The 16,409-nt window shown below is 42.8% G+C and overlaps 1 protein-coding gene across 1 annotated transcript; it reads left to right on the top strand.

The window, feature by feature from the left end:
- Nucleotides 1-102: 102 nt before the first annotated feature.
- On the top strand, nucleotides 103-3,414 carry LOC110506569 (uncharacterized). The gene is made up of 3 exons (XM_021586288.3): nucleotides 103-681; nucleotides 2,124-2,588; nucleotides 2,777-3,414. Exons 1-3 carry the CDS (start codon nucleotides 438-440, stop codon nucleotides 3,214-3,216), a joined length of 1,149 nt encoding a protein of 382 aa, XP_021441963.2. The 5' UTR covers nucleotides 103-437; the 3' UTR covers nucleotides 3,217-3,414.
- Nucleotides 3,415-16,409: the final 12,995 nt, after the last annotated feature.

Here is a 16,409-nt window from a genome sequence, read left to right as displayed (position 1 = left end):
CTATGACGCGATTGGGCAAGGATTGCTGTCAGTTTTCCGCATGTGACACCAAAATGAAGATAAAAATAAAACAGCTTTTTTTCAAGAGAAATCCCTGATCACACTTGTAGGCGACGTTAGATAGCTAAGCGCATGTGCACAAATACATTATCCGTATAACAGTCGACTCGCGGCGACACTATATAACGTTTCAGAAATGTCGTGACCCGGAAGTACTTATTGGAGTCGCTGATGAGACGTCTATTAGTTACCACAAAGTCAAAAGGGCTACATCGTAGAAATTAATGAAAAAAAATGTGGTCTTCATTTAAGGTTGGCAGTTTGCTTAAGGTTAGGTTTAAAACCACAATTTAATAAGATAAATTATATAAATAGGCGAGCTTTATGACATTGAGGCTGTGGTAACTAGTGACGACCGACGAGACGTTTATGTGAAGATGGCGCCTAGAAAGCGAAGTGTCGTTTGGTCTTTTTTCAGAGCAGTAGACGAGAAGAAAGTGACTTGTCTGCTGTGTTTGGAGACCGTCCTTCATTGCGGCCACACCACGAACATGCTAAGGCATTTGCGAAGCAAACACCTGAACGAGTATAGTAGCGCGGCAGCATCAAAAGATAGGCGGTCTGTGGCGGCGGACGACAACAGTCAACCGATGATGATTAACAGTGAAGACTATTGTGATGGTATGATTTGATATTATGTGAAGTTATCATACTCGAATATCAGGTAATGCGAATGTAAAGTGTATCAAACTTGCATTCGTCAAACCACGTGTGATGCACATACGGTGTTTGGTTATTCAGTCAAATGTTTCCATTGTGTTAGCCCAGATGCTAACTCAACTAGCTAGCACACATTTGTACCCATACTAGGCCGGGCTTGCTATGTTAACGTCCCCCATATCCAAGTGTTACGAGTCTCGGGTCAAAGCGGAAAGACTGGTTGCAAAGTTTGGTTGACTGCCTAATGTGTGTGTCTTTCTGACCCCAGATGCGTAGTTATTTTTGATCATGGCCTAAAGGCAGTGTTTAGCCTATATTAATTTAGCAGCGGTGGGTAATTGTTGCCACCGCTGTCAAAAATGTAATTAGTTTATATAAATATTTCTGCCGAGCCGCCCTTTTAAATGGATAGTCGTTAGCTCAATGGCTGGACATCTATGGGAAGACCTAGTATGCTAGATGAGCCAGTCACACTAAATATAAACGAATGGAATGCTGCTTACCAACTAGCTATATTATGCTGCAGACAATGCTTTGTTTTCACCAAAAGTTAGCTAGCTTGTAACGTTAGCAGCTACGTTGTCTGTGTCCGGAATCAGCTGTTGCTGACCCAACGTTACAATGTAGTGATCGTGGAGAAACATGCTGATCTACGAATTGATTTGTGATAACACTCCTTACGTTTGGGGCGTTAGGTTAATTAAACAAGCCACGCAGTGTTGCCAGGTTTAGTAAAAATGTCTAACCCAATGACCTATGAAAACGTGCCCACAAGGCCAGAAAATTATCCCCAAAATGTTGTTTTGCAGCGTCAGAGGATTTGCCTAATTTATCCATGAAACCCTTTTCCATAACTTTATCGAGCGAATTAAGGAATATCAACGTAGGGTAAGAAGCAATAATTATTATTTTAATGGGAAACCGAATTTAGCAAGTTTAAGAATGTTGCAAGAGAAAATCTAAATCGCCTTTATTAAACTCCAGATTATTTTCTATTAATGGATGTTGATTTTAAATAGTTTTGACTGCTATGATTAAACAATAAGGCCCAAGGAGCTGTGGTATATGGCCAATAAATAGGACTGTTCTTTGGACATATCCCTTAGCTGTGGTATATTGGCCATATATCACATACCATCCTGTGACGGTGCCACTTTGAGTAAGGCCATTCTACTGCCAATGTTTCTCTGGAGATTACATGGCTGTGTGCTAGATTTTATACACCTGTCAGCTATGAGTGTGGCTGAAATAGCTGAATCCACTAATTTGAAGGGATGTCCACATACTTTTGTAATAAGATAGATTAGCTAGCAACACATTTTAGGTGAATGGTTGTCAGACAGTCCTTAGTGGAGTAACTTATTTTTTGTATTTTGTTTTTTGCTGGTCTGTTTGTGTTTCAGTGGAGGTAGCACTAGAGGAGCAGCCCCCAGAGCAGGCAGCCTCGGTGAGTGATGCAGACATCGCAAGCGCCATCAATGGCATCCTGAAGGCAGCAGAGGATCATGCTGTGGTCCGAGACAGCGGGGCTGGGATTGTGGGCCAGGGCAGTGCAGGGGCCACACCATCCGGCCGGAAGTGGAGCTCCGTGTGGACGCACTACGAGCGTTTAGAGGAGCAGAACCGCGCGCTTTGTCTGATCTGCAATGAGAAGATCCAGCACCAGAGCAGCACCAGCAACCTGCTGCGCCACCTCTCCAAGAGACATCCAGATGCCTTTGCTCGCCTGGAGTGCCACATCAAGAAACAGAAGACCAGCGGTGTCCAGAAGACATTGCGCAGAGACGGCGACTCAGGTCCCAAACACACCAACCTGTCAAGGAGAATTGGAGAGGTTGCACTGAAACAAAGCCCAGGGAAATTTCCAGGTCGGTCTGATGACTGTATATATGTGAATGTCGGTGTTGCTCAAATTGATCCCAAAATACTGTATTCTGTATTCGAAGAACTGATGCTCATACGTGTGTTAACTTATGAAATTACATAAGTTAGAGAACCTGAGCTCTTGATTTCATGCTGTCTTTCCTGTCTCCGCTCTCTTTCTCTCACTCTGTAGATGCTTTTGATATGATGGGAGCATGTGAGGGGGAGGTGCGTGTGTTGGAGCGGGAGCGTGAGCTGACGGAGGCCTTGAGGAGTGCTCAGCAGCAGGAGGCACGGGCACTGGAGCAGCAGAGGGAGCTCCTGGAGACACTACGTCGGGCTAACACCAGAGAGACATCTGCAGAGAAAGAGGCCCTGGAGACCTTGAGGAGAAGCCAAGAGCAGGAGGCCCGCTCCTTGCAGAAGGAGAGGGAAGACCTGCAGAGAGAGCGAGTGGAGTTGCAGATGGAGAAGGAAAGGATGCAAAGGGAGAGAGAGGAGCTGGAGTGCTTACGAAGGGAGTATGGGCAAGACAGGAGTCCGGTGCAGACAGTGGACCGTACCACTGGGTTATTCCAGGGGGACGTGGTACAGGAACAGGAGGTGACTATGAGGGAAGAGGTTCTTGGTTAGGGGATGTTTCAGTAAGCCAACAGGACGATTCTGTAATGTTCAGAAGTTGACAACCTATCCCATCACCATGCATTCAGACTCTACCTCAAACACCTCTCTAAAAGGAGCGAGATGGTGGGTGAATGCACTCTGGAGAGGGTTTAGTGATGTAAATACTTAACTCTTTTTTTAAATGAAAATAAACCAGCACCATGTCAATAAGTTGTGGAGTTTTTAGTTCAGGAGTATAGAAAGTCCTCGTGCAGAAGACGACCTACCATTAAATCATTGTACTATAGAACAAAGTGACTAATTTGAGTTAGGGGTATAACATATTTCGTTAAAATTATAATTTTTCATATACAGTACCAGTCAAAAGTTAGGCTACACCTACTCATTCAAGGGTTTTTCTTTATTTTTACTATTTTCTACATTGTAGAAGAATTGTCAAGACCTCAAAACTATGAAATAACACTTGGAATGTAGTAACTAAAAAAGTGTCAAACAAATCAAAATATATTTGAGATTCTTTGAAGTAGCCACCCGTTGCCTAGATGACAGCTTTACACACTTGGCTTTCTCTCAACCAGCTTCACCTTGAATGCTTTTCCAACAGTCTTGAAGGAGTTCCTACATATGCTGAGCACTTGTTAGCTGCTTTTCTTTCACTCTGCAGTCCAACTCATCCCAAACCATCTCAATTGGGTTGAGTTCGGGTGATTTATGGAGGCCAGGTCATCTGATGCAGCACTCATCAGTCTCCTTCTTGGTCAAATAGCCCTTACACAGCCTGGAGGTGTGGTGTTACATTGTCATGTTGAAAAATGAATGATAGTCCCACTAAGCAAACCAGATGGGACGGCGTACTGTTGCGGAATGCAGTGGTATCCATGCTGGTTGTGTGCCTTGAATTCTCTCTCTCTATATATATATTACCTTTTATTTAACCAGGTAGGTAAGTTGAGAACAAGTTTTCAATTGCGAAAAACCAAGATGGCCAAGATAAAGCAAAGCAGTTCAACACATACAACGACAGAGTTTCACATGGAGTAAAACAAACATACAGCCAATAATACAGTATAAACAAGTCAATATACGATGTGAGCAAATGAGGTGAGATATGGGAGGTAAAGGCAAAAAATGGCCATGGTGGCAAAGTAAATACAATATAGCAAGTAAAACACTGGAATGGTAGATTTGCAGTGGAAGAATGTGCAAAGTAGAAATAAAAATAATGGGGTTCAAAGGAGCAAAATAAAAAATCTAATAAATACAGTAGGGAAAGAGGTAGTTGTTTGGGCTAAATTATAGATGGGCTATGTACAGGTGCAGTAATCTGTGAGCTGCTCTGACAGCGGTTGCTTAAAGCTAGTGAGGGAGATAAGTGTTTCCAGAGATTTTTGTAGTTTGTTCCAGTCATTGGCAGCAGAGAACTGTAAGGAGAGGCGGCCAAACAAGAAATTGGTTTTGGGGGTGGCCAGAGATATACCTGCTTGAGCGCGTGCTACAGGTGGGTGCTGCTATGGTGACCAGCGAGCTGAGATAAGGGGGGACTTTATCTAGCAGGGTCTTGTAGATGACCTGGAGCCAGTGGGTTTGGCGACGAGTATGACGCGAGGGCCAGCCAGCGAGCGTACAGGTCGCAGTGGTGGCTATTATACGAGGCTTTGGTGACAAAACGGATGGCACTGTGATAGACTGCATCCAATTTATTGAGTAAGGTATTGTAGTCTATTTTGTAGATGACATCGCTGAAGTCGAGGATAGGTAGGATGGTCAGTTTTACGAGGGCATGTTTGGCAGCATGAGTGAAGGATGCTTTTTTTGCGAAATAGGAAGCCAATTCTATATTTAATTTGGGATTGGAGATGCTTAATGAGTTTGGAAGGAGAGTTTACAGTCTAACCAGACACCTAGGTATTTGTAGTTGTCCACATATTCTAAGTCAGAACCATCCAATACTGTCAGTTTAATAAAAACTAAGGACAGCTTGAATCAGAGAGATACGAGTGTATCTGATTCCACACCCTGTTTTCCAAATCAGTATTTGTGAGTTATTAATATGTGCCTGAGATTGAGAGGACTTGGAACTCAACTCCACCTTATTATTGTCCACAACTGATTATTCTTTCTTAGTCTAAGTTCGAACTGTCCAGAGTAGTGATGCTGGATGGGCGGGCATGTGTGGGTAGTGATCGGTTGAAAAGCATGCATTTAATTTGACTTGTATTTAACAGCAGTTGGAGGCCATGGAAGGAGAGCTGTCTGGCATTGAAGCTCGTCTGGAGGTTTGTTATGTGTCCAAAGAAGGGCCAGAAGTATACAGAATGGTGTCAAGGGGAAGGGTGGCTACTTTGAAGAATCTCAAATGTAAAATATATTTTGATTTGTTTAAAACGTTTTTAGTTACTAAATGATTCCGTGTGTTATTTCATAGTTTTGATGTCTTCACTATTATTCTACAATGCAGAAAATAGTACAAATAAAGTATGTGTCAAGTTGACTGGTACGGTATATTTATTACAGAATTAAAGTGTTCAATCATTACAATTCATTACAATTACAATCTCTGGGAACAGTCCCAACCCTAATCCAACCCCCCTTTCCATCCCAGGAAAATAATAATAGAAGGCTTTAGGTGAAATGTGCATACATCATGGCAAAAAAAAAGTACATCTAATTTTAACAGGAAGAAATTAAACGATAGGAGTACAACAAGTTCTTTCTTAGTGATTATCTGCTTCAACATTTATTTATTTAACAATGTGATGTACTGTTTGGGACCGACGCAAACAATTCCTTCACGGTACTTAATTTCCATTAGTAATTTCCATTCATCTCATTGAACTTTTGGTCAGAACTTGGATGTATTTGCTCCAATTGCTCCCTCTTTAGGCACTGACGGCCTTGTTCTTCCAGAAGAGGGCCAGACCTCGCTTCCATCGGAGAGAATGTGGGTGCTTGAGCTCTGTCCAGTTGTCATGGAACTCGGCTCTGGTCCCCGCAGTCTCTTAACACAGATCCACAGGAACAGGAAGAACCCTGTGGAAAACCGGAAGAGTGTCATAAACTAGCAGAGGTGTATCCGGAGAGCTCAACATTGCTGAATGTTCAGAAAGAAATATACTGTGTAGAACAGCCATACTTGTCTGTGGAGCTCAGCACTACATTATTGCGATCTGCAGTGTTAGAAATGTGAAATTGTGATGTTCCTGAATAAGCATTATTTAGTATGTACGGGAAGTCTTTCACCCCTGTTACTTGCTTGTTTTCGCACTCTTATAGAAAGGAATCATAGAAAATAAAGTATGCCGTTGGCTCCCTCCGATAAGGATGAGAGTTTACCCTTAAGTGAGTTGAGGATGGTGACGATGTAGAGGATGACGTAGTTGGTGTAGCCAATGGAGAAGAAGCCCAGCCCCCAGGTGAGGCCCATGGCGCAGGTCAGCCTCAACACTGCAGGTGTATTGTTGCGGCTCCGCCTCTTCTCCTGCGGCGACGTGACAGAGCGCAGCTTGAGCATCGTTGGGATGACGAAGATGGTGCTGTTGAAGAGCAGGACCACTAACGGGTAAGCCACATCAGAGCCGTACAGCACATCAGTCTTTTATCCAGCACCTGTGTATCAGAGGGAGAAAGTCCTCCTTAGGGCTGGTAAGCAATGCACCAATATATGTTTTGTTAATAAACTCTCATTCTGCTATTCAGCCAATAGAAATCTGTACTGACAGCTGCAACAATGGATACAACCAAGCAGGAACACCTGAGAGGAGACAGATTGAGGCTTTGGATTTTCAGTTTTCTGTTGGTCTGTACATGTTAATTGTTGTTGACTATTTAAATGTGGTATCTGTTCTGAAACTGCTGTTCTTACCCCAGCAGGCTTGGCTTCAGCAGGTAGTGTCTCATGTAGGTGTTGTAGACTAGGACCAGCAGCCTGTACAGATGCTAGCCCATCCAGGTGAAGCAGTGAGTTGTGCAGCAGGGCGGCCACGGCAGGACACAGGCCAGGGGCCATAGATGCAGGGCCCACAAAGGCCAAACCCACACTGCTCAACAGCAGCAGGTTTAGTAACAGCAGAGATGCCACCAACTGGAGATGAACCAGCATGACATGGTCAGTAGATTTCCTTCTGAAAGAGAGATTTTGTCTGTGGTCGTTTGCCATTCATACAAGGACTTATACATAGCTAGACATGACCGCCTCATTAACCTGATAGCTAGTGTGGTGAGACAGACAGTACCACCATCAGTGCTTATTCACAAACATTCTCTTGTCAGAAGAGGCTGGTTTGATGTTGTCTTGTATACAGTTGCTCTTTTGACTTGTAGTGGTGATACTTGGGAGCTTCGGCCATGTACATAGGCTGACAGTACATGGCCTTCAGATTGCAGACCTGCATCGGACGAAGGCAAAGCAACTAGCGAGGTACTCCTCTGTCAGCAGTCATGGGCAGCTTAGCTGTATGGAGAAGGATGTGTTTTCTGTATCCAAAAGTATCCATATATCCATGACCTATGAAATGTTTGAATCCTTCTTGACTGTAATGTGATTGGTGGGTTCAATTTAAGTATTTAAAATGTGTGTGTTTGCTTGACGGGTGTCACTCACAAAGGCTGGAGGCAGTGTGTCAGTAAGGTGACGGTGCAGAAGAACACAGATGGCTCTGCCCACACAGGTGAGCACGCTCAGCGTCCTGGCATGGACCTCACTCAGTTTCACATCAGGGATCTGTGGGAGCAGTGACATCATGCTGCACATGACAGACTTAGGGTACTCAGATCTTTATGACTATCTGCATACCATTTGTATATTACTTTGGCAGTGCGTAGTAAACAAGAAGCGAATATGGATATTGGAACACAGTCTCAATGCATTGACTATTCCTCTCAGGGCACTATGGTAACTGGAACTGACTTTTTGACTCTGGAGATATGCAAATGCTGCCCATGAATAGTTGTCAGGAAAGGAAATGGCAAACACCAAGATATAATCTGGGAAGTAATATGAAAAGTAGGATCATCTCACCATGAGGGCAAAAAGAAGTGGTCACAGCTACAGATGGTCTGGTTAGTGAGCCTCGGTGTGGCAGCCGTCAGTGACCCGTTCACCTCCAACAGTAAGAAACAGACGTTCATATTCCATTCTTGAATAAGTCATTCTGCTTCATATCATGCTCTATCGAAGCATTAGCCCGTATATATTGATTTGATACAAAATTTCCCATTAGTTGAAAGATATGCAGTCCATATTTATGACTCTGGTTGAGGTAGACACACGTTGTATTCTCCTTTTACTGAAGAAAAGAAAATGACAAATGTAAGCAGCTTGTTTAAATCTTACCACTGGTAAGTTGCTTTTGACGGTAGCTACCTGTAGTTCAGATTTGGCCATGTTGAATGGTGTTGACAGGTGAGAGATGGTTATGTTCTCAACTTCAATACTAAAGAGAATCTTACCAAGTTGTCCCGCTATAGTCTCCACACAGACATTATTCCTGACAAAAGTTTGAGGTGTTTTCGCCATGTGATGTGCAACTTGGGAGTGCATGGTAACTCACCCATTTTGTTGGTGGGGTTTTAGACACAGAGAACATGAACTTAACCATGTCAGGGGCATGTCTACGCTTTAGCCCTGAGAGGATGTCAGGGGGCGGGTTCACCTGTAGTTCAGGGTTCAAAATCTCTGCGATGCTGAATAAGATCTAGGGAGAGACGCATCTACACCCTCATACTGATACTTACATGTACACTAATGCACTTACTGTACCAGTGACAACTCCATCTCCTATTCAGATACATAGATCTGTATATTACTTACACACAAATATTAGAGAAATTCTTAATGAACAGTGAGTAATTGTAAATGTGCTTTGTTTTAGATGTTCAGATGAATGCTGTATTGAGATACAGTGCCTTGCGAAAGTATTCGGCCCCCTTGAACTTTGCGACCTTTTGCCACATTTCAGGCTTCAAACATAAAGATATAAAACTGTATTTTTTTGTGAAGAATCAACAAGTGGGACACAATCATGAAGTGGAACGACATTTTTGGAAATTTCAACTTTTTTAACAAATCAAAAACTGAAAAATTGGGCGTGAAATTATTCAGCCCCTTTACTTTCAGTGCAGCAAACTCTCTCCAGAAGTTCAGTGAGGATCTCTGAATGATCCAATGTTGACCTAAATGACTAATGATGATAAATACAATCCACCTGTGTGTAATCAAGTCTCCGTATAAATGCACCTGCACTGTGATAGTCTCAGAGGTCCATTAAAAGCGCAGAGAGCATCATGAAGAACAAGGAACACACCAGGCAGGTCCGAGATACTGTTGTGAAGAAGTTTAATGCCGGATTTGGATACAAAAAGATTTCCCAAGCTTTAAACATCCCAAGGAGCACTGTGCAAGCGATAATATTGAAATGGAAGGAGTATCAGACCACCGCAAATCTACCAAGACCTGGCCGTCCCTCTAAACTTTCAGCTCATACAAGGAGAAGACTGATCAGAGATGCAGCCAAGAGGCCCATGATCACTCTGGATGAACTGCAGAGATCTACAGCTGAGGTGGGAGACTCTGTCCATAGGACAACAATCAGTCGTATATTGCACAAATCTGGCCTTTATGGAAGAGTGGCGAGAAGAAAGCCATTTCTTAAAGATATCCATAAAAAGTGTTGTTTAAAGTTTGCCACAAGCTATCTGGGAGACACACCAAACATGTGGAAGAAGGTGCTCTGGTCAGATGAAACCAAAATTGAACTTTTTGGCAACAATGCAAAACGTTATGTTTGGCGTAAAAGCAACACAGCTGAACACACCATCCCCACTGTCAAACATGGTGGTGGCAGCATCATGGTTTGGGCCTGCTTTTCTTCAGCAAGGACAGGGAAGATGGTTAAAATTGATGGGAAGATGGATGGAGCCAAATACAGGACCATTCTGGAAGAAAACCTGATGGAGTCTGCAAAAGACCTGAGACTGGGACGGAGATTTGTCTTCCAACAAGACAAGGATCCAAAACATAAAGCAAAATCTACAATGGAATGGTTCAAAAATAAACATATCCACGTGTTAGAATGGCCAAGTCAAAGTCCAGACCTGACTCCAATCGAGAATCTGTGGAAAGAACTGAAAACTGCTGTTCACAAATGCTCTCCATCCAACCTCACTGAGCTCGAGCTGCTTTGCAAGGAGGAATGGGAAAACATTTCAGTCTCTCGATGTGCAAAACTGATAGAGACATACCCCAAGCGACTTACAGCTGTAATCGCAGCAAAAGGTGGCGCTACAAAGTATTAACTTAAGGGGGCTGAATCATTTTGCCAGAGAACACCAAGATTGGCAAATTCGCCACTGGCGCCCTGTGCTCTTCAGAGGAAAGCAGGTTCACACTGAGCACGTGACAGATGTGACAGAGTCTGGAGATGCCGTGGAGAACGTTCTGCTGCCTGCAACATCCTCCAGCATGACCGGTTTGGCGGTGGGTCAGTCATGGTGTGGGGTGGTATTTCTTTGGGGGGCCGCACAGCCCTCCATGTGCTCGCCAGAGGTAGCCTGACTGCCATTAGGTACCGAGATGAGATCCTCAGACCCCTTGTGAGACCATATGCTGGTGCGGTTGGCCCTGGGTTCCTCCTAATGCAAGACAATGCTAGACCTCATGTGGCTGGAGTGTGTCAGCAGTTCCTGCAAGAGGAAGGCATTGATGCTACGGACCTGCCTGCCCATTCCCCAGACCTGAATCCAATTGAGCACATCTGGGACATCATGTCTCGCTCCATCCACCAACACCAACGTTGCACCACAGACTGTCCAGGAGTTGGCGGATGCTTTAGTCCAGGTCTGGGAGGAGATCCCTCAGGATACCATCCGCCACCTCATCAGGAGCATGCCCAGGCGTTGTAGGGAGGTCATACAGGCACGTGGAGGCCACACACACTACTGAGCCTCATTTTGACTTGTTTTAAGGACATTACATCAAAGTTGGATCAGCCTGTAGTGTTGTTTTCCACTTTAATTTTGAGTGTGACTCCAAATCCAGACCTCCATGGGTTGATAAATTTGATTTCCATTGATAATTTTTGTGTGATTTTGTTGTCAGCACATTCAACTATGTAAAGAAAAAAGTATTTAATAAGAATATTTCATTCATTCAGATCTAGGATGTTATTTTAGTGTTCCCTTTATTTTTTGAGCAGTGTGTGGTGTGTGTGTGTGTTATGTCTGTATGTATTTAGGTGTGTGTATGTATATATGTGTTGTCATGACGTTGGCCTGGGGGTAGGTTTATGACATAAATGTGTCAAAAATACCTCTTTCCCCCTTTTTCCTCTCTACCCTGCTGATGTTACATTTGAAAAACCCTTGGTTAACATAGAGATTCTGGGAACATCAGAAGGTGGGGGGAAATGAACTATATTCTGGTAATCCGACCAATGGAACATATGCGGTGGTACTTAATGAATATGATGTCAGTTCGGTTGTCATCTGAGTAATTCTCATCAATGATAAGATGACAAACTCTACAGTGGAAAGTCTACACATCAGAGTTATCGGATTCACATGGAATTGAATATGAATATGAAATGATTCGTGATGGGATGAAATTTGATTTTTAGCTTCTAAAATGTGAGCTTTGGGTTTTTATAAGATAGGGCTCTGCTCAATCAGGGGCCCGCCCCTGTGAAGGGACATGGGCTATAAAACTTTTCAAACACGCCCCCTCTCCCTTCCTATATAAAGCCTTGACGACAATATAACCTCCTGTTCCGAGGATGTGAGGACGATGGTCCGACGTCAGAATGGTTCAGATAACTACAGAACGAAGCCAACGTCAGCGTGAGCTTTGGTTGCTAATGGTACGAACTTTGAACTCTTATTCACTACAGAAGTGATGCCTCCTAGCCGTTGAGTTAGCAACAGCAGATGCAAACTCTGTTCCTTCCTAACCTGCTAGAGTATTCTGTCTACCACACAACGACGTTACTACAATGTATCCAATTGACAACCAGAGACATTCTTCAAAAGACTCGGTTGGGCAACATGGCCTTCCATCTACCACCAACCTACCGAAGCGCAGCTCAGAGTAAATATTTATTGCATTTTCCTTTTCCAAATGGGCAGTAATTTAGAATTCATAAGATACTGTATTTACGGTAGCACAGCTTCGGCCTTTGTTCCTCAGTCTTCCCGCTCTTTCACTCAAACCCAGCCCCTTTTCTTTTGTGTAACAAGCTGTCATATCTGTTCCGCCCACTAGGGACGTTTTCCTTCATGACGTAATTTGTAATCAAGTTGTGATTTAATTATGTGTATTTGTAATTCTGTGTGATTAGTTAGGTATTTAGTAAATAAATAATTAAACCCAATTTTGTATTGCTGGTTCAACTTGTTAGCCAGGGTTCGTGCAGATAACCAAGCATTTACAACTTTCAGATGAGACTGAATTAAGATGACGATTAATCTTGACTGCTATTGATGTAAAATATTACTAGGTCTTTAAGAGTTTATTCGGAAGATAACAGCTCTATAAATATTAGTTTGTGGTGCCCGACTAGTTAATTACATTTACATGATTAGCTCAATCAGGTAATATTAATTACGGAGAAATTATTTTATAGAATAGCGTAAATCCGGCATAGCCAAAGACGTGTGTGTGTATATTTTTATATGTGTGTGTGTGTTGTCTTTACTATCATTAACTGACGACTTATAGTTTTTATCAAAGATTCTTTGTTATTAGTATTACGCGATTAGACTGATTTAATCATGTAACCGTAATTACTAGGAAGTCGGGGCACCAAGGACAAATATTCAGATGACAAAGTTATAATTTCCTAAAATAAAGTGGGGGTCGACTAAAGTCACTACAGAGTGATAATTATAACAATTGAAATGCTAATCCTTTGCACATGAACGCTCACTCTTTCGGGAACAATTGCAATTAATATATATATTTATGCTCAGTGTGTCTTCTTGATCGCTGGTGAAAAGTTTGTTTCTTTTGTGGAATTGTCCGTCTCTCTGTCGTGGTTATAGTGGATAGTTCAGAGTGACGTTAATTTGTTTCGTTATAGAATGGTTGTTTCGGAGGTTGTCGTTCTTCGCGTTCAATTTTACCAAATTCCTAGCTGCAGACTAGTAATTAATATCAAAGACTTGTTCTTATTCTGTCGGTATCGATAGTCTAAGAGTTTAACCACACAGTATGGTTAAAAGATTCAGCAATGGTCTACAACCTTTGTCCTCTCAATGGAGAAAAACATGGTCTGCAACCTTTACCCATCTCGTAATTTGAGGTAAGCTCGGTCTGCTGATCGAAAACCAGAGTGGGGGTTTTATTCAGAATGGCAGAAAAGGGCTGTCCCAAGATGTCTGACCCTAACTGGGCTCAGGGGCGGTCCTCTGATTTAGTTCAAATCCAATTCCCTTTTTGAGTTTTCCTTCATTAAACAGTCCAAAATCACATTGTAAAATTGTGTAAACAGTATCATACTCACTCATTCATCTTATACAACAATTAGATGTAAACCTCATATCTGGGGCTATTATATAAACAGCATTATGGTAATGTGGCCACACGTCTCCCATGAGCTTCCCCAAGTTGTGACAAATGGACCAGTTCGTAGCTTGATTCTTTACCGATCTTTTATACTTTCTCCGGAACATGAAATTTGTTCATACCTCGACGTCTGTGAGGTGGAAGAAATTCCTTTGTGCTCTATGAAAATTTAGTCTGCCTCTTCTACTATGTGGCAGGGTCTTCTCAGGAATTTATGACATCTTTCTGACCACAGCAACCTAGTTGAAAGAGGCAAGGGGGAGGCAGGGAGATGGGGATGGGGCTTTCTATACCCAAAAAGGGCAACGTTATGACACTTGCATTAGAAAACACCATTAGTTTTGTCAGTATTGAGGATAAACTTCAATTGACACAAGGTATGTTGAACAGTATAAAAAGCAGTTTGCATGTTCTGGAAATTTGTCTAAATCATTTATATAAATAGTGAATAAGAGCGGACCAAGTACAGAGCCTTGGGGCACACCATTCAAGACAGACAATTTAACAGACAGATAGTTAGCAAACCATGCAACTGCATGCTCCCAAAGACCTACACAAAAACCTCCTATGCGTTCTGCATTAGCATCGAACAGCCCCCGTGATATGCAACTTTTCAGGGAAGCTAGAAACCAATATACACAGGCAGAAAAGCCAAGGCTAGCTTTTTCAAGCAGAAACTTGCTTCTTGCAACACAAACTCAAAAAAGTTCTGGGACACTGTAAAGTCCATGGAGAATAAGAACATCTCCTCCCAGCTGCCCACTGCACTGAGGATAGGAAACACTGTCACCACTGATAAATCCACTATAATTGAGAATTTCAGTAAGCATTTTTCTACAGCTGGCCATGCTTTCCACCTGGCTACCCCTACCCCGGTCAACAGCACTGCAACTCGCCCAAGCCTTCCCCATTTCTCCTTCTCTCAAATCCAGTCAGCTGATGTTCTGAAAGTGCTGCAAAATCTGGACCCCTACAAATCAGCCGGGCTAGACAATCTGGACCCTTTCTTTCTAAAATGATCTGCCGGAATTGTTGCAACCCCTATTACTAGCCTGTTCAACCTCTTTCGTGTCGTCTGAGATTCCCAAAGATTGGAAAGCAGCTGCGGTCATCCCCCTCTTCAAAGGGGGTGACACTCCAGACCCAAACTGCTACAGACCTATATCTATCCTACCCTGCCTTTCTAAGGTCTTCGAAAGACAAGTCAACAAACAGATTACAGACCATTTTGAATCCCACCATACCTTCTCCGCTATGCAATCTGGTTTCAGAGCTGGTCATGGGTGCACCTCAGCCACACTCAAGGTCCTAAACGATATCTTAACCGCCATCGATAAACAATACTGTGCAGCCGTATTCATTGACCTGGCCAAGGCTTTTGACTCTGTCAATCACCACATCCTCATCGGCAGAGTCGCTAGCCTTGGTTTCTCAAATGATTGCCTCGCCTGGTTCACCAACTACTTCTCTGATATAGTTCAGTGTGTCAAAGCGGAGGGCCTGTTGTCCGGGCCTCTGGAAGTCTCTATGGGGGTGCCACAGGGTTCAATTCTTGAACCGACTCTCTTCTCATCAATGATGTCGCTGCTGGTGAGTTATTTTGCTCCTTTGCACCCCATTATTTCTATCTCTACTTTGCACATTCCTCCACTGCAAATCTACCATTCCAGTGATTTACTTGCTATATTGTATTTACTTTGCCACCATGGCCTTTTTTTGCCTTTACCTCCCTTATCTCACCTCATTTGCTCACATTGTGTATATAAACTTATATTTCTACTGTATTACTGACTGTATGTTTGTTTTACTCCATGTGTAACTCTGTTGTTGTATGTGTCCAACTGCTTTGCTTTATCTTGGCCAGGTCGCAATTGTAAATGGTAACTTGTTCTCAACTTGCCTACCTGGTTAAATACAGGTGAAATAAAAAATGAACTCTTGCAACAACTCCTCCAAGTCCTGTGAATATATCTTCATATTAACTCAATGTCGGTCTCTGTCCTTTGTTCGAGCTTGAATATTCTCTTTATTAAGGCTATTTGCAGACAAGCTGATCGTCCAAGTATTGCAGGTGCATCTTATGTCACTTGAAATTCCAGTTCAAACACCGTTTTTGTATTGACATGGGTAGTTTCTTGCCTTTTGGCTCCATCTGGTGGCCAGAAAACGTCACTAGATTGCAGTTGGACTTTAATGAGTGGAATCGCCACTCACTTTCAGGGTTTAAGTCTCTCGCGGACAATATATTACAAGATATGCCTCTAGTACGTCCGATTTGCTACTTTAATACATCCAAGTCATCGTCAAATGACATTGTCAGAATCAAAAGTATTCCGGCTACGTGCAGGAATGTGGCACATTAGACTTCAGATTTCTCTGAGATGCCACTGGCTATGATAAAGGTTACATTTTCGGCTAGATTTTCTTCTAGGTTCAGAGGAGTTGGTGGTGTCATTTGTTCTTTGTTTCGTAATGTTGAGCTTTCTTTTGTATTAACTTCTGAGAACATGTAATATATTAGCACACTGAGGCGTGTAAAATAACGTTTTCTGATGTCATTGGGTCAACTGCAAGTACAGCTGGTCACATGTAGTAATTACTAACAGCGCCACCCTCAGGCACTCCAGGTAAATGCATGTACATGCAT

This window comes from Oncorhynchus mykiss, chromosome 26 (genome assembly GCF_057628025.1).
Source record: "Oncorhynchus mykiss isolate SJ-2025 chromosome 26, ASM5762802v1, whole genome shotgun sequence".
Taxonomy (NCBI): domain Eukaryota; kingdom Metazoa; phylum Chordata; class Actinopteri; order Salmoniformes; family Salmonidae; genus Oncorhynchus; species Oncorhynchus mykiss.
The sequence above is the reverse complement of the archived record's forward strand: the minus strand, read 5'-3'. Positions and strand labels throughout refer to the sequence as shown.